The sequence below is a fragment of the Fundulus heteroclitus genome, chromosome 21 (assembly GCF_011125445.2).
Source record: "Fundulus heteroclitus isolate FHET01 chromosome 21, MU-UCD_Fhet_4.1, whole genome shotgun sequence".
In the NCBI taxonomy this organism is placed as follows: domain Eukaryota; kingdom Metazoa; phylum Chordata; class Actinopteri; order Cyprinodontiformes; family Fundulidae; genus Fundulus; species Fundulus heteroclitus.
Genome location: NC_046381.1, coordinates 11,648,533 through 11,674,091, shown reverse-complemented (window position 1 = coordinate 11,674,091; position 25,559 = coordinate 11,648,533). Strand labels below are relative to the sequence as shown.

The 25,559-nt window shown below is 40.7% G+C and overlaps 1 protein-coding gene across 4 annotated transcripts in view; it reads right to left on the bottom strand.

Moving 5' to 3' along the window:
• The window catches only part of dlgap1b (discs, large (Drosophila) homolog-associated protein 1b), a 150,758-nt gene that overhangs the window by 33,971 nt on the left and 91,228 nt on the right, over positions 1-25,559 (bottom strand). For all 4 annotated transcript variants that reach the window (XM_036125632.1, XM_036125630.1, XM_036125631.1 and 1 more), the window contains exons 5-6: positions 21,335-21,512; positions 18,801-19,056 (exon numbers count right to left, since the gene is read on the bottom strand). In XM_036125632.1, coding sequence (XP_035981525.1) covers positions 18,801-19,056; positions 21,335-21,512 — 434 coding nt within the window. The remainder of the gene's footprint in view (positions 1-18,800; positions 19,057-21,334; positions 21,513-25,559) is intronic.

Genomic DNA, 25,559 nt, shown 5'->3' with positions numbered 1-25,559 from the left:
TCAAAAACATTGCACTTAGATTTCTGGTCAGACAAGTGCATGATCATCATCTAAAAGGGAAGCATCATCTTTTCAGCTCAAACTACTGTCCTGGTGATGGTGATTTTGGTCAGAGGGACGGGATGGGCAAGAAAACGTCCTCTGCAAAGGACGGGAAAAACATCCACTCCTATCAATTACCTCCTCTGGATCTATTTATCTAGCAGTTAACATCTTGTGTTGATAATGAGCTGTTTAAAAGAAACAGCAACCCCCCCCCCCCCCCCCCCCCCGCCACCCCACACCAACTCAATGTCAGTGAAAGAGCGACAGTGCAAGTTCCCACTGGCTCGCATTCTCAGACAGCCGTGACAGGACGAAGTAATTACCGAGCGGCTGACACACCAGCATGGTTAGGATTTATCTCCTCCAGGAAAAGAGATAGCCAAATCACAGTTTACCCACATCCAGCTCCCAGTTTGGGCTTGATCCCGCAGCTGCGAACCAAGAAGCCACACACGAACACTTCGACACCATCCCATGTGCGTACACACCCTCATGCTTCCCGAGCAAGTACATCTGCCAGCCACAACTGAAACGGGCCTTCTTTATTTTATTTTATTTCTCCCCCCCCCCCATTTTTACTTCAGATGCAAGCGAGGCATGTGCGCAGTGCGTTGCCACATGCCTTGACCCGGCCCCCGTTTCCTGTTAAACACACCCTCTGAGGCCTTCAAAGCATGAGAATTGACAGCATTATATGCAGGTGTGTGAAGGAGACCGGAGGACAGGGAATCCGAGAAATGGAAGACAGAGAGAGGGAGAGGGAGAGAGAGTGGTGTTTAATTTATATCCCTCTCTGAATATAAATTCCCTCTTAGAAGACTGTGGCTTTGATCCGCTCACACGCACCTGTAGTTCGCATGCAGAGACACATGCAGTTAAATCTGGGCTTTAACTGGCCCTGTAATTAACGCCCAGAGCAGGAAACAAAGGAAAACTCTTAAGCGTGCTTGTGTGCAACCAAAGGAGCGCAGGAGACTAACGGAGCTCAACATGCAACATCCTCACATAAAGCGGCTTAATCTTCGTGACTCGGAGGCACATATAGATCAAATGATGTACAAATGTCAGTCGTGACTCAGAGCTTTAGTATCCAACAATGCCAGCTCTGCATCTCCGAATCCATCTCTTATATAAAAGCACGCCATGGCTGTGCTGACAGCAAATCTAAGCCAAGAATATAATATCTGGAAATGCTTGCCGGACAAAAAGAAAAAAAAAGAAAAAGAGTTGTTTCTCCATATTCAAAAAAGTCTTGCAGGGATGCAACACAACCCATAGGTAGGAGTGCAGCTCCCTCTAGTGGTTACAAATCGGACTTGTCAACAGAAGTACATATTTCATTTCATTCATTCATATTTCATTTTTTTTTTGGAATATTTCATGTATATTTAACAACTAACAGCAGGTTTGCTTGAGGACAAAATCAGACTTAAAACCAGATAGAAGTGGATTTTCTATACAAAATGGCATCATTTTAGGAGCTTAAATGATTCTTTATAAAAAGAAACGATCTAAAATAAAATGCTAAGTTTTAATAACTTGATGAAAATCCCTTGCAGGCAATGACTGCCTAGACATGACTAGACGCTGGGTTTCATCTTTTGTTATGCTTTGCATTTTCCACAACAGCCTTCAGTCCCCGTCAAAGTGTTTTGTGTGCATGTGTGAGTGTCTAACAGAAGGTTGACTCAGCAGGGTTGAGATCTGAAAACTTTTTTCCAGCGTCGTCAGTTTAAACACGTGGCATGTCTAAAAATATGTGTGCAAGTTTAAGCTTAAGGACGATGCTCAGGATTTGTCATCACTGTTACTTTAAGACAAACCACCAGCCCGAGGGGGAAAAAAACATGAAGTGGTAAGAATTCACTAGGTAAAACCCAAAAGCACCTAAAAGAGGTAAATTATTAAAAATTATTATTCGTTTTTATCATTTGTACTATTCTATGCTGCTGTTCAAAATAATATGTATCGTTATACTTCATATAAGGCAGGTTTTATTTTTCTTACTCCCTTCAAAGATTTAAAATCACCAAGTAATGTAAAATAAAGAAACCCAACATAGTAGTAGTAGGAATACTAAGAACATTAGAGTAAATAGTTTTAATTAGTATTTTGTATTATATTTATATCATGTCATAGCTGTAAATGTCTGTATTAAAAGTATATAATATAAGAATATGTAATATTTTATAGAATTTTATAATATTAATAAGAGCAATTATATGTAAGAATTAATATTAGAGTTACTATAATTTGATAGAATATTTCTGTATTTTAGCTTTTATTGTTGATATTAATAGCATAAGTAATAACAAAATTATATAAAATCATTACATTATGTAAAATAGTTTCAAAAACACAGACTTAGCAGAGATGCAGAATAAAAAAAAAATAGAAACAAGACAAATGTGCTGCTATTGCCATTTACAAATGAATCCTAAAGTTTTTATTGAGACCTCTGTCAATCGCTCTGTCTTCTTTAGCTCAGAATAATCCCGCGTGACAACGGCCTAGTTGGATCAACGTGCCCATGCGCCCGAATACATGTTTGTGTTTAACCATGACATGTTGCGCTCAGTTGGGTTTTTCAGCCTCTTCTGAAAATAGAGTGCTGAAAGATGGTCGGTGAGCAAGCAAGCAGCTAAGCTTGGCAGGCGTCTCCCTGAGTCACGCAGAATCAGTTGGTAGAACAGAAACCTGTGGGGCCACAGAGTGCTCATCTGGCAGGGAGCAGGACGTCAGAGGTCCCCTGTGGACTCTCGCGCGCATTGAACTTTTAAGTTGCACGACTTGCACCCCCCAAAAGGGAAGAAAAAAAAGCATTTGGGGTGCAGCATCCTACTGCCCTGAACAGCACAGAACTCTGGGCTGGACCCCAGTGAAGCCAAATTCCAGAGAGGACTTTGGTGTGACCTAAATATCCAAACCACGCAGAGAGGCTCATGTTGTGATACAGTACCGCCACGCCTTCTGGAGTCACCTGTCAGCCCGCGCCCGTCTGAAATGTACAAAAATAAAACCGTTGGACGAGGATCAACATTTTCCACGTTCCAACAGCGGACGCTGGGAGCAACATGCCGGTCCACATGCTCATAGACGGTCCAATTTGGAGGGAAAGCAGAGGGACTGATTCTGAAGGTTTATAAAAGGCGTCCGTGTCTTTCACATGTATCGATAAGACACCCACCTGAACTTCAAAACCTTTCACCCAACAGCACAAACCTCATTGTATTTTTTAAGGGATTTTACGGAGTCACAAAATTTGTACTACACAAAGCAGCCTATGTTTGAGAAGTAGAAAGAACACAATGATTGATTATTTTTAAAACAAATTTTCACCATTAAATATTGGAAAATACACAGTGCACAGGAATTCTCCTAAGTCAATACTGTTTTTAAGAGCTCCCTTTGGTCGCAAGTGCTTTTGGAGGATGTCTCTGCCAGCTTTACACATCCAGAGACGGACATTTTTGCCCGTTCTGCTATACGGCACATATTCAGTCATATTCAACGGAGAACATCTCTCTGAACACAACTTCTTAGTCAAGCACAGATTCTTTATTAATTTAGGTCTTGACTTCAAACAAATAGACATGGTTTGATCTAAACCATTCCAATACAGCTCTGGCTGTGTGTTTGCTGTTTTCCTCCCAGAACTGCAAAAAGGACACTAAAAATAAGCTAAATGTTTTTGAAATGAGTGCATTTGTCCTTGATTTGAGCTCGGAACTTTAAATGATCTGCCAATGGAATAGCATTGGCAGATCACCTAAAATAGAAACAACTTATCACCTAAAATAGGAACAACTTATCACCTAAAATAGGAACAACTTATTTACATCTTATTCCAAGGGCAGTATATCTAATTAACATATTTTAGGGGTCAAAATACTCAATCCAATAGCAGATAATCTTTCTTCCCTGCTCAAATTAATGGCAAATACACTCACTTGAAGAAAATATTATTTACTTTTAGTTGCCTTTTTGCAGTAGGAAAGTGAACTTCCACGCCAGTCTTTTGTAGCTTTCAACAGGTAACCCATTCAAGGATTTTCCTCCAGCTGTCTTTATATTAACTCATATTAACTCTGAGCATATTTCCTGTTAGTGCTAAAGACTAACATCCCCACACCATGATGCTGCCACCACCATTTGTCATCTTGGGGCTACAGTGTGCAGATTGCTGTACAGTGTTAGTTTTCAGTCACACAAACGTAGAATTTTTTGTATTATTTTGTGGACCAAAAAGTCCAAAAGTACTCTTAACTGACCGGACTTTTTCTGCATGCTTACTGTGTCCCATGCATGACAGTGCAAGGGACGTCTGATGTCTTTCTTACAGCCACTCCTCCATAACAACCAGAGTTGAAGAGTGCAAGACTCTCCCCTATCGTGTAAGCAGATTATCCCACCCGAGCATTGAATCTACGCAGCTCCTCCAGAGTTACCGTTGCCTGCCTCTCTGATTCAGGCTCGCCTTTGGCACACTAGTCAGTTACCTACTCTTTCCATTTAGAGATGATGGAGTGAACAGCGCCCTGTGAGATGTTCAAAGCTTGGGATATTGCTTAATAATTTAAACCTACACAGATTTCACCTGTCTGCTGCGTTCCTCCGTCTTCATGATGCTCTATGTTCTCTAAAGTAGGAAACCTTTAAGAAGGTAATAGTACTGCTGGTTTTACACCGATATTAAATTACAGACACAAGGAATTCTATTTACCAACGAGATGATGTCTGAAGGCAATAGATTCAATGGGTTCTATTTAGCAAAGGGTTGACTAAATGCACTACAAGGTTTACGTACAATCTATTATAAAATTAAATGCTAATTTGTGTTGGTCTGACTCTTACAACATACTAAAAACAATGAGGTTTGTGGTTGCGACAAAAACGTAAAAGGGGCTTATGGGATAGGAATACTTTTTTGGAAACACTGTACTTACATTGTCACTGATATTTAAATACTCTTCAATTAAATAATTTTCAATTAATAAATGGTTTAAATCAATGGCTTTGCAAAGACAAGAAATACTTTTTGAAATGAAGGATGACTAATCAGAAAGCATGAGATGGGCGTCGTCTACATGTCAAAAACAAATAAATAGAAATCACGCACCGGATCTTCATAGTAAAGCTCAGTATCGCTCGAACAAACGAAATCTTGACCTTTAGCACCACAAGGCGGGACTAAATGTTAAAGCATGCTTTAATTTTGAAAAGACCACATCCTGGCTTCCTGTGAAAGCCTCTGTTGCGCAGTTTCCAATTCCCGGTCATGTTGCCTCCCTCAGAAACAAACAACAGCAGTAGAGGTTGACTCACAGAGCCGGGTCCAGAAGTCCCACATGCTGAGAAGCGTGTTGTATAAACACTGAAAAAACGCCATGAAAACTCTTCGCTCTCAGTCCAGCGCACAGAAGACAGGGTCCTCAGTCCCCCTTTTCCTTTTCTCTCTGACGGTAGCGGATCTGGTGGCAGTGGAAACCCCCCCGGCACCCAGCTCTAGCCCAACATATCTGACACGAACTTATCCAGGGTGGGACGGTCTCGGTTTACGGTCTTCTCCCTATCCTTTCCCCGCAGAGCCCCCCCCTTGACTTCTCAAATGTCTGCAGCTCGGAAGTGACATAATTTACCCAAATTTAGAAATATATCCTCCATTTTTGTTTTAGTTTGTGTTAAAACGCGTGTGTTTTGTTCACATATCCTACATTAGTGGAACTTTTATCATACAACAATGTTTTCCTCCTTACCACAGGAAACTTTGGTTTTCTTCCATTGAGTAATCGTAATTCTTGATTTGATGTTGATAACCAGCCAGAGTAAGAGATTTTTCATTTTCTGGATGGTCTGACAGCAGCAATAATACTGCTTCATACAGGGGCGTCCCCAGAACGTTTTGTAAGGGGCAGGCAGAGGGGGGCCACTGACAGTGGCGGCTCTACATTGAACTACTCCCCAGGCGACAACCAGCTCGTTTTAGCCCATTACTGAGAAAATGTCAAAAAGCCTTGGTTTGGATTGCACTCCTTGGAGATTTTATAATTCAATGGCACAGTTTTTTAGGTGGTTCCTGCTCCTGCTCCTCCATCACCTTCACCTTAGCCTTCTCCTGTCCCTCCTCATCCTCCTCACTCCTTTGACTGGCATGATTCTGTCCCTCCGCATCAACTCCGCGACCTCGACTGAAACTGGCCTCCTCAGCTACAACTATTAATAACAGCAACAATAATAATAATAATAATAAAAAACTAAATAAAGAAAGCGCTGAACATACAAACAAAGTAGGGGAATTACGCAACTTATTTCTGCTTTTCTTGGGCTTGTAAAAAATATCTAATATAGAAACAAGAAAATAGGTTGTATTTATTAAAATATTATCATTTGAACACAGACTTTCTCCTGTAATGTCTTGCATTTCCTGATCAACCAGCCTGGGTTGACATTCATTTCAATTGATAAAGTAGAGTCATTATTTATACACATATAGTGTAACCTTTGATGTTCTGTGTGCCCTGAACACATCCTAAACACACATAATATCTGCCAAGTCCGGGATGGGATGGTACCATGTAGGGAGTGTTTGTTAACCTGTAGTCACGCTGACCTTGGTCCCTCCAGTAAAGGACTATGATCCCATGGTTAAAAAACAGCAGTAAAAACCTTAACTGGTTAATTTTCCCCATCATGCAGACTTTTCCTCTACTCCACTCATTTCTTTCTTCTTTCTTTCCAGCATCTTTGCAACTTTATCTCACTCCAGTTTCTTTCCTTTTTTTTTTTTTTAATCATGAGGGGCCATTTGTATCTTGCAAAATATCGGATTGACTCAGCTGTTGATGTTGTGCCGTGCCGACAGTGGCTTCGCCCTCGCGCGTCACTGCGGCTGCGTTTTATTATTGGGTAGAAAGTTTTATTATTGGGTGACTGACTATGGCTACTAAATCCGTTAGACAATTGTACTGTAGAGTGGAACCCCCGCACCCCCGCTGCCCGGGGAAGAACTTCTGTATGCATATTATCTTCATGCTTTAGTTGGATTGTTAAAAAATACAGGAAATGTTTAGGAACTTGTACTGAAAATTAATAGCACCTGAAAACGGATTTATATGCATTTGACTCAAAGTAATGAATTTAGAAGGGAGTAGGAGTTTTGCTTCAACCTAATCTGTTTTCGCACATCATCTTCTGTATGTTTATGGATAAATTTGTATTTTTTATTTTATGTGATCAAATAAATAAATACAATTAATACATTAGTTTAGGAATGGGCCTCATCAAAGTCCAGCTTTAAACTTATATTTAATTTAATTTAATTACAACAGATTGGTTTTAAAGACCAGTCATCACAAATGTTTGATGCCGCTTGTTTTCACCAGGGCTCCAAAATCATGTATCAGGTTTACGAGTTTACAAGTCGTCGATTAACCTGCCAGGTTGGTTTGGATAGCTTTTGTCCCCCTTTGATGAGTGAAATTATTTTAAAACTGTATCTTGTATTTATTCATATTACGTTTAGCTGATATTAAAATCAGTTGGATAATTTGAAACAGCGGGACAAAAAAAGAAGAAGCAAAAAAAAACAAAAAAAAAACAAGCAAGGAATCTCTAAGAGGGCAAATTCAAACAACACTATATGTTTATGGGTATGAAAAGGAAATAAGACGGATTTGGGATTTCTGATCTAAAATGTGATTGGTCCAGCTCATCATTTCTGTCATCAACTATAATAGTAAAGCATTCAAGCACTCCGTAGAGCCCGTTTTATATTTCCATTGTAGAAAACCTCAACAGGCCAGCATAAGTGTGAACAATTTAATAATTTATTCAGTTTAATGTCAGTTTAGTTAAGCAGCAGTAGACCTCGGCGTTTGCTTAGAGACGGGCTCGCTGCTCTGAATAGATCACTCTGTGTTTACAGCCACAACAGAAATATGATTTTCTTCAACCAGCCTGAAATCATTTCTGACAGCACTAGTGGCAACAGCAGTGAGGGTAGAAACAGTACATATATTTTTCTTGGACCAAAAGCTGCCAAACTAATTTTCCTCCCTCAAATACCTTGAGAGGGAACCTTCATAAACAGCATTTAAAAAGCAAACAAAAACTTAGAGGGGCCTTTTTTTTGTTGTTGTTGCTTTTACCCAAATTTACACCAACCCGACACATGACAAACAAGTCCTGGCCCTGCTCCTGGATGTTTGTGTGGGCCCCTTGCCAGTGGGAGGAGTGGGGTGGGTGGGGTGGGGTGGGGGGGGATCTGCTCGAGTAGGCGGCTTGATCCTGATCCGGTCAGACCGTGGCGCTCTGCATCCCTGCCGCCTATATTTAGCGCCGTGGAAAAGCCTGACGATATTTATACTCTCGGGCTCTATTCTCAGATCAGGACCTACTAAAAGGAGCCGGCGATGGCGGCGATTGTTCCTAATTGGGTCAAGCTCTCTGGTAGTTTCTCCATCCACCCACTCACCCAGCTACTGTAGAGGAAAGGGCTGAGGTGGAGTGCTGTGTTGAACTGAGCCCCTGGGGGCAGTGTTGTACAGCTCTTCGCTTTCAGCCGGCGAGAGGCAAATACTCAGCAGCACGGTGTTATTTTAGAACAGTGGAGCCAGGAAAGACCTGGTGAGGCCACAATTAAGGCGAAGCTTGCAGCTTAAGCTGAGTGCATACAGTTATTTTGAATTGATAACCCATACCTGTTCCATGTTCACGTAGTAGTAGCAGGAGCGGCTACGTTTGCTGTAATCTAGCCTTTATTAATTTGAGTACATTCATTTAGCGGGGTGAATGTACTCAATTTGATATTTTGGAACTGATTTTAAAGGCTTTGTGCACACCTTTACCAGGAGGTGCCAACAAATGCAGCTGCCACTGTCAATAATTGTAAATGGTGAAAATAAATGCATCAGAAAAATGGCCTGACTGCATTCATGACAGGAAGGTAGCTCTGTTTGTTTTTTTGTTGAAGTAGTTACTTAAGCAGGTAAAACTAGGGGAAACAAAACAGGACTTAATGACAACAAAAAATATTCAGCTTTCTCTCCCCCCTAAACTACTTTGATAACACAGTTCAATCTGCCTTGGCTCAGCCGCTCCAAATAAAGCCTAGCAATGTACACGGATAAAAGCACGCCCCCCACACCTGAGTGTTAAAAACTAAATGAAGAGGTGATATTCCACGGAGCGTTTGAAAAGGCACTCAGCAATTTAAACCGCGAGTATTCCTCAAATGCCGAAGCCCTTAGGGAGCGTTTTATTCAGCACAACGCCTCTTTTTGGAGCTGAAGAAAATTCACAGCCATTAAACACCGTCCTGGATCGTTTAATAGAGACAAGGTGGTGGCGGTGGTGGTGGGGGGGGGAAGCCTTGCATTTTTTGTCAGTGTATTACCTTTTTCTAAAGAAAAAAATATTGGGTTAGCAAAGGCAGGCCGGTGAAACACATGGTAAATTATGACAGGTGTCCAGTCAAATCTATATGACAATATTTTTCTAACTGAAGGGTTTTCCCTACTGAAACATATCAGCAGTGAGAAAATGAAGGGGACGTGGCAGTGGCAGCGGAGGCGAGGGAGGTGAGAGACGTAGCGGGGGTGAAAAGGTGATTAATATGTTAACTGAAGACGATGCGAGGTGGAGGAGCCGCAGCTTAGCGGCGGCGAAATCCTCACGTTAACTGATTACTATGGATTTTGCGAAGCTTTACAAAGAGGATCTGCCGCAGATTCTGTTAAACCGATCCGACGGCTGAGCCAAACGTGTCTGTCCGGGGCTGCAGTCAGCAGACACGTGAGTTTTGATTGCGCGGGTAACGCGAGCGCGTTGCAGTGTGTGCCAGTTCGAGTGGGCAGAGGGAGGCAAAGGAAGACGGAGAAGGAGAGAGGCAGCCACTTGGCATTCAAAGGGAGGAGATCAAAAGGTTCGCTTCTCTTCCTTTGGATTAAAAAGATCATCAATAATAATGGGCAGGAGAAGCGCAGCGGTGAAACTGAAAGGCAGCTGATGGGCTCCTCGCAGCTCCCAGAGCGCGAGTGAAAGTGTGTGCGTTTAGTGCGATATTGTGGTGGTTTGCCACTGGGACAAACGGGAGCAGGAGCCATACGTGTGGGCTGTTTTTTTTTTTTTTTTTTTTTTTTTTCTCTTCTGGAGCGGCTGCTTGAAAACAGCCCTCAGAAACGTCATGCAATATTTACCACAACAACATCTTCACTTCTCACTTTGGGGCCCCCAGCCGATTTCCTGTGAAGTCCACCGTTATCCGCGCACGTTTGCGTGCGTGCGTGCGAGTGTCTGCGTCGTGCATGCTTCCTCTGCAGCGTGGAACAACAGCAATAACTAACTGTGAAAAGGCTGCGAGGGGCGGTTCGCTCAGTGGGAAATGGCTGTGCTCTGAGTTATGAGAACATGCTGTCCATGTGACAATATATGCAAGAGCAGAGAGGCTAATAAACGAGTGTAAAATGTGTTTCTTAAACATAAAGCCAGTTGTCCTGTCTCCTGAGGGGAGGCAAAGTGTTCCCTGGTCTGGTCTGGTCTATCTGTTGCTTGCAAAGTGGATCAGCCCTGAGAGAGAAAACGCTTCACAGTATTTGAAACGATTTACACATTGCAGTTCAATGGATGAACCTCTTTTTTTCTCTCCTTTTTTACTAAAATTTATTTCTGGGTGATCTGGATGTCATCCAATACATGTAAATTACCCTCCACACATATTGGCATTCTTAGTATAGGTTTTTAAAACATCTGTGGCTTTAGGAGGTAGGCTTTTCTCTTCTGCCCACCCGGGAGTTGGCTCTGTGGACTGAGACGGCCCTGGTGGAAAGTGGATTATTTGGTATTTTATATTTGACGTATCATCTGATGCACTTACAGTTGACATGAAGTACTTTTGCACATATGCTATTTTTTGTTTTTTATTTGCGACGGAAGGACCAAAAAGCTTGTCCTGGCCATGCCTGTCAGACAATCCGTTGGTTTATGGATAACTAATTTAGATTTGCTGACTTCTAAGGTCCCACTGGTCGTTCACCAACAGTGAACTTTATTTTACCTCTCTTACCTTTTAATTGTGCGTAGGGGTGTGGTATGAAAGTCAAACTATAACTGAACTCCAAGACTTATTGAATAAGGAAACGATGAAGTGGTCAAGATAAACATGTCCTTATCCTGGTTTGTCTTTCATGATTCTAGTAGTTTAAAATTTCTTAATTATTGCTCTGACTGTAGTTTTGGGAAAGTGGCCCATGAGCAGCTGTTTTGTGCTTGGATGTTTAACTGGTCTGTACTACTGTTTTTCCCACTTGGAGGAGTGGATAACAGAAAGTGGGCTATGCATCACAACACTTTAATGGCACAGGGAAACAGTGAGTCCTGAATTACTAATTAAAACGGCTGTAATTTTCTTTAAAAAAATGCCAGTAATTGTACCAACTTGACTTGACCATTTTGGACCCCTTCCCTACCAAATAGAAGTATTCAAATTAAACAGAGCTTTCGAAGCTTGTCATTGTAGCTATATTTATACTCTTCTTTTCCAGGCATTAGTATTAGATTTAAAATAAGCATTTATTTGTAATTATATGATGCATATGAAAAGCACTACATGCTACTTGGTAGTGCTCAACAAAAGTTGGTGATCTAAAATATCATCTGACTACAAAAATATCTAATAGGCAAAAACTGAACATTAAGGGGCTTGGGTGAGCATTTATTATATTTCTCCTGCAGCCACACTTTCAATATTGAATTTTGCAAACAGAGCTTACAAAGGATATGAAAATTAAAATAATAGCCCTGATTTTTGCAGGATATAAAAGGATTGTTAATTAAAGGCATGGAGCTTATTTAAGGGGGACATTCGCTGTGAAACCTGTATTTAACACTGCGTGAGCAGGACACGGCTGTAATGGCACCTTCTACACACAAGCTTAACATCTGCACACAGCCTATGTCCCAAAATGTGGAGCAAGAAAGAGCAAATGTGGTCACGCTGAGCTATTCTCCCTCTCCAGTCACAGTCTTCCCGCTGGACCAGACTAAAAAAGCATTTGCTGATTAATTACGCTGACTGACGACTCGGCGGTGAAAATCCCAGGAAGTGATGAACAGTGCAGCAGTGCAACCATGACAGTAATATGAAGCAGCCCTTTATCTTCAGGAAAACCATGGCACGCTGCTCCCTACATCATCAGCCTAACCTCTCTGTCTCGTCTGCTTGTTTGGTGCTGATTATGAGGCACGTTTTCATTCAAAGGTCAGAAGATGTTGAGAATAAATTACATAGAACTCTGAAAGCCAATCAGGAGCGATGCTGCATCACCCCCCTGACCGCACGGCTAACTAGCTCTCGTCTTCTGGCGAACTGAGGGTCCAAGAATGGATGTCCTCTTTGCTGCTTGCATCTCTGTAGCTATTACGGCCGACACCAGTGCTTTTCCGTCGACATTTAAAGTGTTGTCTTTGCATTACAGATGAGAACATATTGCTATAAGTACTGTGAAGCAGTACATACCAAAACAAAAGAAGAAGAAGAAAAAGAAAAGGGATTCTCTGTGACATGTCTCTGGTGCAGCAGCTGTGCAGGTTGAAAACTGAGCTTTTGTTTTTCACAACATCTCCCCTGATAGATGGTTTTCATTAACTCCTGCTTCCTCCTGGGAAGGAACTGCAAACGTCTGTGTCTTCCTCTCGGTCTTTGATAGATCAATACCTACCACCGCACAACCGGACTATCAGCTGAATTATCCATTATCTTTAATTGCTATGTTAACCTATACAGTGCCGTTTCTGGGGTATCCATTCATTTGACATTTTCCAAAACTTCATTGTGTGCTGTGATTTTGTGTTGCAGACCAACACTAAATGGCCTATAATTGTGAAGTGGAAGGGATGCATGACATGGATGCATTAGTCTTTGATCCCCTTTACTTTAATACCCCTAATTTAATCCCAATACAGTCAGTTGCCTTCAGAAGCAATATAATTAGAAAATTCAGTCCACCTGCGTGCATTTTCATCTCAGTTTAAAGACAGCTGTTCTATGAAGGCCTCAGAGGTTTGTTAGGGAACATCGGTGAAGGAGCATCATGAAAACTAGTGAATCAGAATGAGCTTTATTCGCCACTTTGTTGGTCGTTGCTGTTGCTGTTGGTCGATTCAAGACGGTCACTATTTTAAACGGACTATCTTACTTTCTTACTTCACATCATTCGATAAAGAAGGACAGTAATGGCGGCAATTTGAATTATTTCAAACTAATAAAACATGTCGATTTACCATTTAATTTGCACGCAACACGGACCGTAGAAGTGTTTCACTTTGGATGAGGGAAACTTGTTTGCGCGCCGGCGGTCCTTGCAGCTGTGTTCCCTCTACTACTGGACGTGCGGAAACCATTGTACCGCAAATTGGTTCCGCCATGACGCGAAGCGTCCGTACGCGTGCGTTTCAAGAGTGAGATTTTGATTGTAAGATTGATATCTTCAAAGTAATGCGTGTGAGCGTGTGCAATAGGGGGTTTTCACTGACGTCACTGGCCAACTTCCGGTCCGCCATATTGGGTGTCACACTTCCTTATCTCTAGTTGTCCTACACATATTTTCGTATCGCGAATGGATAAGTACGCCAGCACGCTAGAGCGACCAGATAAGGACGTATATCTGAGGAAATGTTCCGTGATTGACAATATGGATCCCTATGCCCTCCACGGTGCCTTGTTTAGCCGTAATCCAGATGATTGGCCAAATGTAGAGCACGGCGACATAGGTGCATTATCTGGTGTTCGGTGAAATCCCTCTGCACACTCTTGAGGAAATGAGAGCTTACAAGGGTCTAGAGGTTCACAACCAGTTCACATCTGGTTGGGTACCAGATGTCGAAGTTATGTACATCAAGGAAATCGCCATCATACGTGGACGGGTGAGTTATAATAAGATGGTAAAAATGTAAACAATCCGACGCAAATGCGGCGCATGCTTCTGAGGTGGCTGACTGCCGGCGGTGCGCGAAGGCGCTTGGCTGCAGGGCTGATCGACGCCGCTCGCGGCTTTAATTATTTAAGCAGAACAATGACATTGGAGTCTCATGTGCAGTTTACGAATGGATGGGTTCAGGAGCGGCAGATCATAAAGCCAGCAAACAGTGGGAACACAGTAACTCATTCAAAGGTAAGCTGTGCTCAGACGGGCTCTGGCACCTGCTAACCGTTAGTGCTAACAACCACTCACGCATGTAATGTACTTTTAACTAGCTGCTATGTGTTTCAAACGTTTAGAACACACTCTCATTGACATCGGGATACTGTGGAAAGTTATGTTCGGTCGACTTGCAGCCGCGATCCAAGCGAGCTGACGACTCTTTGTTATCACTAACAGTTGTTCTCCGTGGTTGCGCCTCCAGGCAGGAAAGCGGTGGAAAATTAACCCGTTTCTATGTTTTTCCCATGGCGATCATGTGTTGCGCTGTTACAGCCCACAATACAGCAACGGTTTACATGTTTTAAATACTTAACAGTTAATTACCTGTGACAAAGTGAGCACCGCAGACTCTGGCGTATTCCACCGTCCAAATCGGACCTGGATATCCGTGTCAGCCATAGGTGACGGTGTTGTTCAGAGAGCTGTTTTGTTTTTTCACACTGATTCACTATTACGGCTGGTAGGCGATAGAAAGAGCGTTGATCTCCACCTCCACGGGCCGTGCAACCAACCATTAAACACGTTTTCCCCATTGTTCACTTCCAATACTGCCTAATGCGTCATACAATGCAGGTCAACGGTGCGAAACGACTGCCACCCAATATGGCGGACGCGCTGAGTAGTCACGTGAGCGTGACGTCAGCTGAAAACCCCCTATTGATGAAATGCGTGTGTCACACGGTCAATGCGTGAGAGTTGAGAGCTATGTACATCCACAACACATATAGAGTAGTGCAGAATAAAAGTATTAATTTTACTGAAAAATAAATATATAGTATTTAAATAATTGCTTTGTAAATTTTGATGGGTCCAAAATACATAAAGTGTTTACTTCTGGTGCCAAGTTCGACATGAAAGAATTCTGCACCAATCGGAATAGTAGGTTGAAGTCACGTGAGACAGAGCTCAGGCGTGGCTCGATCATAGTATCTCTGTGATTGCACTGAGGCTTCTTCTCGGCATTGCATTTCTCAGATTCAAGCGGACCAAAAAAGAAGCAAAACAAGGGTGAACATCGGTCAAGATATATATATATATATTAGGGCTGGGCAACGATTAAAATATTTAATCGCGATTAATCACCCTGATTAATCGCGATTAATCGCGATTAATCGCATTGTATTTACAAACTCCAAGAATGAATTCAAAAGTAGTGTAAAGAGCACTTTTATTTTAATGTTCTGCTGCCATATGAACAAAAGTGTTGTAACATTTGTAGCACTTATTTTATACTGGATATTTTCAACCCATCTATTGAATTTAGTGCACTAGTTGATCTTTTCTTCATAAGAGAACAAGCACTGTAGCCAAAATATGGCCTTTTTTGACCTGCTGTATATTAGCCAGTCCCTAAGCTTGATGTATCATGAAACTGTTGACCTTTTGGGTTTTGTGGTTTTTATTTTATTATTACAATTAAATAATAATAATAATAATAATAATAATGTTATGTTCAGTGTTTTTTCGCTAATCCACCTCTTATATATTTCAATCCTTATGTAATTTTGTCTGTGTTGTGTGCACCTGCCTGTTGCTTTAATCCTATACATTTCCCCGTCGTGGGATAAAAAAAGGATTAGCTAATGTTATCTTATCTTAAATAACACTTTTTAATATATGTACTGGGTTCTTTCAAGGTCTTAATTACATGTTATGTGTGGGCTCCAGTAACATCCATCCATCCATCCATCCATCCATCCACTGATCTACCTGGATGTTCCCTGGAGGACTGAAACGCCTCAGTCAGAGACGTCTGTCTGTGGGTCTGTCGGGGCAATGACAGAAGTTTCGTCTCCTCTCTCCGTTTCTGGGGCTCGACGTTTTCATGTTTTTTCACGTGCTTAGATAAATTTGTTGTGTTTCCACTGAAATGAACCGGCTTTTTACAAAACATACAGCTTGATTTCATTTACGGTATTAAAATAAAGCCAAACGGTGCTACATCCTCTGTTCATGTTTTTCCGCTGCTGCGGTCTCTCTCCGCTGTTTGTGTGTTAAGTTTGTGTGAAAGCTGAGTGCGCGGGCCAGGCTGAGCCTGCGTGCTGATTGGCTGGCGCCGCTGAGCCATGTACGAGAGGGGAGGGGGAGCGAGAGAGTGCTGCCGTGACAGCGCGCTGCAGTCAGCGCGCCTGCTGACTGACACTGACTGAAAGCATTTGAGCAACATGCGTTAATGCGCGATAAAATAAATATCGCCGTTAATAGTCTAATGAATTAACGCGAAATTAACGCGTTAACTTGCCCAGCCCTAATATATATATATATATATATATATATATATATATATATATATATATATATATATATATATATATATATATATATATATATATATATATATATATATACACACAAATGATGTATTGTAGTGCTGTAAATGATCTTTACATAGAAAAAGATTCCTGTGAGTTCACATCACAGTGCAATGAGTTGATCTGGACCCTCTATTGACAGGCAGGTCTGGGTGAGAGGTGTTGCTGCCAAAAATGCAAAGTAATTTTTTAACGGCCAGCTGACTTTCTAGGTGATTCTAAAGTAACCCTGAGGCCTGTTTTTTTTTCTTGTTTTTTTTTTTAAACAATCTTCTTTGCAGAGAACCAAAATTCAAATGATCATATCTTCATCAATTCTATTTTGAGTTCCACAAGTTTGTTTGACATCATTGGAAAGCTTAGATTCTACTCTTTCAGGTTCTGAAAATAACACAAAATGACCCCGGGGAGACTTGTTCTCGGTTTTGCCGTGTCCTGTCACAATTGTTAAAGTACTCTGACGTTTTCTCTGCATTGCTGTCTGCCTTCTGCTGCTGCAGCCAGCTGTCAGCCGACCGAGTGATCAAGCCTCCCGGCAGAGTGGAAGCTGAGCACTGTTTAATTCTGTTAGATATCTGCGGTTATTGCTCGGCTTATTTCAGTGTTTCATTTGTTAATTAGATTGATGGTTGAGATTATTGTGAAGCTACATAACGGAATAGTTATATTTACTTTTAATGTCTAACTAGAGTGACGGAGAGTATCTTTGAAAATGAATAATTCCGTCATTCTGTAATATTTATGCTGAGAACGTTACCTTATTAAAGAGGACAAACTTGACTGCAAACATATTTATAAGCTTACCTTTTAACACTGTTGTTTAAAATCCTTGTAAACATGAAGTGTTGTTACAATAAACAATAAGTAAGATATTTAGTGTAAAATAAACCTAAATCATTCTCACTTTTCACCTGGGATGGAAATAGCAGAGTTAGCAGAGTTTCACAACAGCAACAGACCATTGAGTAAATGGTGAGGCTCTGTGAATGGCGTTGTGTATGTGTTGTTCCGATTTTAACCACAAGGTGTCATTGTTTTTTTATTGGTTCTTTAAAAACTTGAAAGCAAAATCTTCTGTTTTCAAATACATTTGGATCTTCATTTCACTCCTTAACGGTAAAAGAGATATTTTGATAGAAGTATTATTATGAATTTAAATGAATATTTAATGGATTTTCAATCAAATAAAAAAAATAAGAAAAAAATAGCGGCAACGAGAGGCAACAAAGGGACATTCAAAGGTGTGTAAGCTGGAACAAGTGAGTCAAAATATCTTTAAACCATTCCTCATTGTACCACTTCTTCACAATTATGTGCTACTTGGTGCCGTTCTATCACTGAAGTCTGTGACGGTAACATGACAAATATGGAAAAGTTCAAGGGTCATGAATATTTATGCGAGACACTACAGTTATTAAAAAGAAAGAATTTCCCATGATAGCTGTCCTCATAAAAAAATAAAAAGACCTGAAAGGAGGGAATTAAAGAAAAGTCAAACCGTTGTAAACAAATGTTTTGTCCCACTCAAACATTTATTTCGTGTCACCATTGTTCTAGCTCGCAGTGCATGCTTTTAATTAGCCGTCTGCGGCACTTGTCAGCTTGATTTGCGGAAATGCTCTCGTCTAATTGGCATTATTAAATAAGAGCTGAAGGGAAAGCCAGGCTGCATCAGCCGACAGCGACACAATCCGCGCGATGTATCGCAATGACGTTTGGATTTCGGAGCATGAAACATGGAGGCACTCAGTGCTGAATGCCAGCACTGCTACACATCAGTACTGCATACAAAGATACTGGAAGATCAAGCTCCCTGGACCATAGGCTCAAAAGCAGGCTAAAATAAGACCCAGCAGTCCGCAAGCTTCAGAGCTTAGATAAGCTCTCGATGTGGGATAAAAACAGTTCTGGATTCAACTAATTGTATCCAAGAATGAAACTGGGTCAGGAGGATAACAATACAGTGGGTGTTTGCAAAGTGTGACTGCTCTATGGTCAGCAAATTGAGCACAACCCTTTTAAGGGCTGCCAAGCGCAATGAAATGCCAATCAAACGCCTTCACTTGCTGTAATTGGGGTGCTCTTTTATTTCTCGGTTAATTCTATTCACAAGCTGCATAATTTAGAAACCACACTGCCTTCTCTGCATGCAGATGAATTTTTAATGGGCTATAGAATATGTATGTTAGTGCGCAGTAGCAGGCAGACAAGTCAGCATATGAAAAAAGGATGTCTCCCCGCCAACCTGTGCTGCTCTGGATGGTTCGGACCGTGGTGGCGGTTCGTGGAGGGGAGTCTGCACTCCTCTCGCCCAGCGCGACGACGCCCTCTTCCTCCTCCTGCGAGCAGCCCTTCTCTATGGCACGTACGTAGCTGTGGCTCCGCATTCGGAAGCAGCCGGGCATGGGCAGGTCCAGGGCGTCCACGGCCTGCGACTCCATCTCGCTAAACACCGACTCGCAGACCGCCTCTATCTGCCCATTCACCTCCACCTCGCTCACCTGCAAAAGGAAAACACACAGATTACAGCATGTCCTGAAAATCACTGGATAAAATAAACGTTAAAAAGCGACCTTTATGAGGTGAAAGACAACTCAGAACAAGCAGTACGCTAGAGAATCCAAAGATATGGAAACATATTTTGGTAGTGATAGCGATATTTGACTATGTGCTATTCCACTGATCAAAGCAAAACAAGTGTTTATGTAGATACTGTTAAATGCTGTAATAACTAAATTTTTTGGAGTTTTTCAAATTTTGACTTTACTACTGACAACTTAATTGCATTTTTGGAGGTATTTTAACTGATAAATCATACAAGTAATGTGAAAAAAAGAAGAAAAACAATATTTGCTTTCATTTATTTTTACTAATAAAATACATTTGTGTTTAGCAACCCGTAGTCAAGACATTGTTAAAAAAACACTTTTTTTTTTATCAAAGTTGTAAATTGTCCCATAAATCTGTTAATTTGATTAGGGCTGAGCTTTGATTGGCCTATTCAAATGCTTGAACATTCTATGATCAAAACCATTTCCTTGTACGTCTGACAATACATTTAGCTTTATTGTCCTGCTGGAAAGCAAACCTCCACCCCTGTCTCAAGGCTTTCACAGCCTCGGTCAAGTTTTCTTCCAGATTTCCCATCAACTCTCATCAGTTTCTATTTCCCTTCTGAAGAAATGGATCCCCACAGCATGAAGCTGCCACCATCATGTCTCATTGTTTTGACGGTGTCTCCAGGGTGGTGAGCGCTGTTTTCTACAGCTGGGAACAAGATTTTAGGAAATGAGGAGTGGCTGAAGACATCTTCACCATTACTATACTTAAAATACTAAACAAAGGAACCAATGAAAGGAGGGTTGATATAATCTTAAAGTTATTTAATTCTTTGGAGGTTTTGTGATAAAGGTAAAAGTGATGATACAAATTATCTCTTGCTGTCTTTTTTGCAACAGATTGTCTGGGAACTTACCAATTGTTGAATAGGCTACTTAAATACATCAGTATTAAGTAGGGCAATTTTATCCCTAAACAGCACACAATAATTGCATTTAGTCAAACTTAAAAATGTATTTATTGCTTGAAACAGTGAAAGAAAGGATAGGTAACAATATAACATTACGTTTGGTTTTTGAGGTATGTTATCATTGTTGTCGTCATGATAAACAAAATTTCTCACAACAATTAAAATCTTATTCATGATAACAATAAAAGGTACCATAATTGCCCATCCCTAATCCAAAAGCTGCGGATAAGGATTTAATGTAAAAAATAAAAGCTTAAGAGAGCCGGATAACAGGGTGATACTTTAACATCCTCGTTAGTCTGTTTAAAAAAAGGCTCTAAATAAAGTAACAACCTTTTAACAATTGTTGACTGGGTTATCTGAGGACAGATGTTATGCAGCTCCACTTTAGTCCTTGTAGAGCTGACATGAAGCAAAAAGCATAAAGCGGAATGTCACTAAAGCTTTGTTTGTTGGTGGAGAAAGTACACAGAGAAATGCGACAGGGTGCGGTGCAGCTGGAATCAGCTCTCTTGCATTAAGTTTCTTCTGCGTTTGTAATGTTGAATGTAAACATAAGATACATACATGACACAGGGAACCAAAACAAATTCTCCATTTTCGATTTATTATTAAAATTGTTCATTGTTTTTTTTAAATGGCAGATCCAAAATGAAATGTTTCTTCATGCCTGATCCTTGTCAGAACTTATCAAAAGGAACATTGCTATCTTTGCGCCTTGGATGGGACTAAACATCCGCCCCAGATAAATAAGTACATCAAGCTTACCCATTTGTGCAAACCATAGAGAGAGCAGTGATCAAAGACTAAAATCTCAGCCTTTGCAGCAATGGCAATAAGGCCACCATAACAAACCTGGTAAACATCTAACACCCTTTTTACTATATTTGTATATGTTTGAACTGGACAATATATAGTCTCATATTTTAGATTCAGCCAATTTACTAAAATTGCTAGTTTTGGTTTCCCACAGTGCATTGAGAGATAATCAAATCAAGGGGAAAAAAAAAGAAAAGAAAAAAAAGACCTGGGGGATTTTGCACATGCCTGTGTTTAAATACTCAATTTGAATACTAATGTATCACCTGAGCCCCAGCAAACAGACATCTACATTAATTACGAGTTTTCCCATACTTTTCAGTCTTTGATTGGGGTATTAGTTCGACTACGCAAAGGACTTGATCCCGCTGCAAAAGCTTACTGGACATGGTTTATAAGCTGCACGTTTGGACCTCCAGATATCCACCAACCTGACTGATGGTGCTCATGGCTCTCATGTAGCTCTCATTGCGGGAGCGGAATTTAGGCGAGGCCAGCAGCCCCGCTGGGTCCAAGCTGTCCAGACTCCTGTTGATGGAAACCTCGCTCACTGCCCGCAGGTAGCTGTGACTTCGGATCTGCAGCTTGGGCGAGTGCTCTGTGGAAATCCTGCCACAAGGGAAGGAAAACAGATTACAGAGGAAAGAGAAAGAAGAAAAGAACGAACCAGTCAAAACACGGAAGATAGAAGCTGAACAAACGGGTAAGAATACATACCCTTAAAAGGCAAATACTATCATCTGTTAGAACCAAGAAAACCTATAAGTCTTGAAAGTATGAAACGTAAATCTAAATCAGCTGTTACATTTTTTTTTTGCACAGCAGAAAAGTAATTTCTAAATAAAGATTTTTTTTGATGCAAAAAGAGTCTCTGGAGCCATATCTCTAAAACAGAAAAAAAAAAACTACCATATATGGATAGCAGATTGTTTAGAACAGCAAAATCTGACTGCCAATTTTACAAATAAGTATAGAACTGTTTCGCTGTTCAAAAACTGTTTGCCACAGTATCTTGAAATAACGGCAATCTTGGCTTCAAGAGAAGTAAAAATCAAAGCATTAGGGGCGAGGACAACGCATACAACAGATCTTTATAGGGGAATCAACAGACTACTAATTACTAATAAATTGACCATGGGTGTAATTTAGTGAACATTAAATTACACAGTACGCCCGAGTATGTGGGAGCCTTTAGGGAGCCCACGCCTGGGGTACGCGCTAACAACAATAAACCTAGTAAATTAATTCAATATAAAGAAAAGTTTATTTTGGCTTCATGTTACAAACAGGGCAGTGTAGTCCAACTACTCTGTCCTCCCGACAGAGACAGATAGATCTTTTTCTCTCTCAGGAGAGAGCTGTGTATGTTGCGGAGTGGACTGATATTACACACTGGAGAAGAATATTTAGTGTGCCTTATATTCTGGTGTGCTCTATATGTGGAGAATGATGCATAAAGACACGTTAATTCACTGTGCACCTTATTACCCCGGTGTACCTTACGGTCTGAAAGATATGGTAAAAAGGGTTTGGAGCCAATAACATCAAAAACATTTGATAAACGTTTTTCTTTTAATACAAATTATTTTATGGTAAAATCAAAAACTGCAGCAGATAAAGCTAAAGCACAAGTAGGTCTGCGCTCTTGGAAATAAGAGATATTCTGCATCAAAAACAGACATGGATGTCATTGTTGTCATATATTTATCAAGGACACGTACTAAGCAGCACTTACTTCAGAATTATAGTTTTAAGAGACAGTTTGAGAACAACTGGTTGTGCAAAATCTTTGTTTATTTTTTTAGATATTGTTCAGGGTAATTCAATTAATTATTGCAAATACCATTTAGTAAATAATTCGCTCTGTTCTAACATACAAGTTACCTGCTGTAGGAATTGGTATTTTGCTTTAATTTGTTATTTTGTACAGTTGAGAGTTATGTTTTTTTTTTGACTAATTATTATTGTATTATTTGTATTAAAAAATACCAGTATTTGAACATTGTTGTAAATTTATGTCTTATCAAATTACATCTTTTCCCCAAAAAGGTAGCAAACATTACAATCAGTTACAGAGTACTTTAAATGTCTTTTCACCAAATAGTTATTTACTCTTATTTTATTAATGTTTTGCAGATTACTTTTTACTTGTAAATGTGTATTATTATTTTGAGCAAATCCTACTGGAGTAAAATATTAACTTCCCTCCTAACATCTGCAATTATACTATGATTTGAAGCTCGTGTTTAATGTTCTATGAGTAATTTACCCTCATTCATCCACTTTTAGCTGCGTTTCCCACTGCTGCTCTGTTTGCTTACTTTCTTTAACACTTAATATAACTATAGAAAACAACAAACACCAGAGAGATAAAAGAGGTGTTTATGTGCGGACCGATGACAAGGCGGTCTTCACAGACGAGCAGAGGGTCAAAATGTGTTAAAAATCCACAATAAATAAAATCCACAATAAATTGAATAGTGTTTGAAACACAAACCCAAGTCTGAAGTCTGCAATTGTTGTTGTTTTTTTTATAGTGCTTGCATGATAAGGGCACTTATCACACAGAACAAAAGTCAGCGCTGGCTCGCATGCACAAAGATGCCAGTGTGTAGCCGGATATGCTTATAGGGGTGTCCAGACGAAAGCCGCCGCGCGGGGCCGCTTCAGACTTATCCACTTTGCCAGTATAAATAAATATTTCCTATTATAGTCCTACAGTGGAAATTTGTTTCTGCATTTAACCCATACTTTATGGAGCAGTGTGCTGCCAACGCGGGGAGCAATCTGTAGTCAAGAGTCTTGTTCAGGGACCCAGAGTGACAGACTGAGCTTCAAACTACCGACATTTGGGGACTCTCCAAGACACAAATGCCCCCCACCTTCCCTTACCACTAGGTCATCACTTCCACCACTCAAATGCAGTTGGTTTTGAGGCCGCTTCATCTGGATGAAGATGACCTAAAAGAACCCGGTTTTGTCTAGCCTGAAAATTTGGACAAGCACCCCGTACTGATCCCTCCACCCTTGCTCTCTGCTGTGCTGCAGCCATCTCTCCACAGCTCCTCCTCCACAGCGGAACCTGCAGTGCTGGTCCGATGCTTTCCCTCGTCCTACTTCAGGCTTGGTCCAATTCTTCCTTTTTAGCTTGCTTTTCGTCATATGTCCACTTCTGTTTATCTGTCATTGTTTTCTAAGCAGGTGCCACTTGACCAATTGGCAGTTTTCCTGTCACGTTAGATTATTTCTCTACCAGTAGCACAGCTGCAGCACAACGGCAACCTTAGGCCTGAATGACGGTATGTGCTGGATGGGGGAGGGGTGCAGACAGCACGTACACAAGCCTGATTGTCACTGCTAAGACATTCCTGGCTCTGATTGGTTGCTTCTGACTGGGAGCGGTGTGTTTCTGCAAATGGCAATGGGACTACTGGGAGGAGCCAGATTTTTTTTTTCTTTTACAGATGATCTGTCTTATATTTTACTCTGAGGACATAGTGACAGTTTCAACAAATATGTACATTGTTTCACAAAAGTTACCTACTGCAGCTTTAATGAGCGGTGTATGTGTATATACAGTCCATCGTATATAGTACATAATTATCCAGTACTGCTGCTTCAGGGGACACTCTTATCTAATCAACTAGCACAACACTACAGATAAACACTTGCAGTAGCACAGATAGTCTGTTCTTAAGATAAATTGTACGCACTTTCTGAAACACTTAATCATGAAGACTTGTCCATACATGTCAAGATAAGGGATTATGCTTGTCCCTTTAGGTTTGAGTTAATTTACAGGATTTCATTTTAAAACAGAGACACATTGACCTTCAGCCTGACAAAAACACACTGTCCTGTCTCAGAGGAAGATGAACAGTGTCTCATTATTTTCCACCTGCTTTTAATCCGATGGCTCAGCATCCTTTGTGCCCAGTTATGCTGCCTGTTTGCATAGGTGTGAACAACATGTGAGCTTCGGTTGTTGAATACAGCCCAAACGAGTCATCAATCAGGAGACATTGGAATAAAAATCTAACTCGCTCTCCTCTATATGCATGTCAATGCCGGCTTACAGCCAACAGAAAATTAAAATGTAGAAGATAATCATTTAGGTTCTTGAATCTACTGAGTAAGATAAAGTCAAATTATTCAGTGTTTTCTCACATTTTAATGTCCAAGTATCTAAGAATATCACATGGAAACATGCTGTACAGCTCCTGCTCTCTGCCTCCGGGTCAGATCTCTTCAATTATGCATTTCTTCCTTAAAATAGAGCCTGGTTGCCACAGCAAAGCAAACTAGATTAGTCATCCTCAGATGAAACACTAGAGAATAAAGGTGAACTGGAGGGACAAAGTATTGGGACAGGAATAAGGATGCCTAATGGACATTTAGGTATCTCAAAGTTTCACCAGTGCCGCTCAGCCATCATTGTGGCTTTCAAAGTGGATATAACAAGCAATCTGCTTTTTTGATTATAGTTCATCCTTTCAGATTCAAGATTTTGATCAATATTTTTTTTTCCAAATTAAAGCACTCTGGCTTTATTCTGTCTAAAAAAACAGCTCCAGGTGCAGGTGTGCGTCAAGCTCTCTCAATATAAAGTCTATCTTGTTTATCTTGTTTTATGACTTGTATGTTTCCTACACTAAA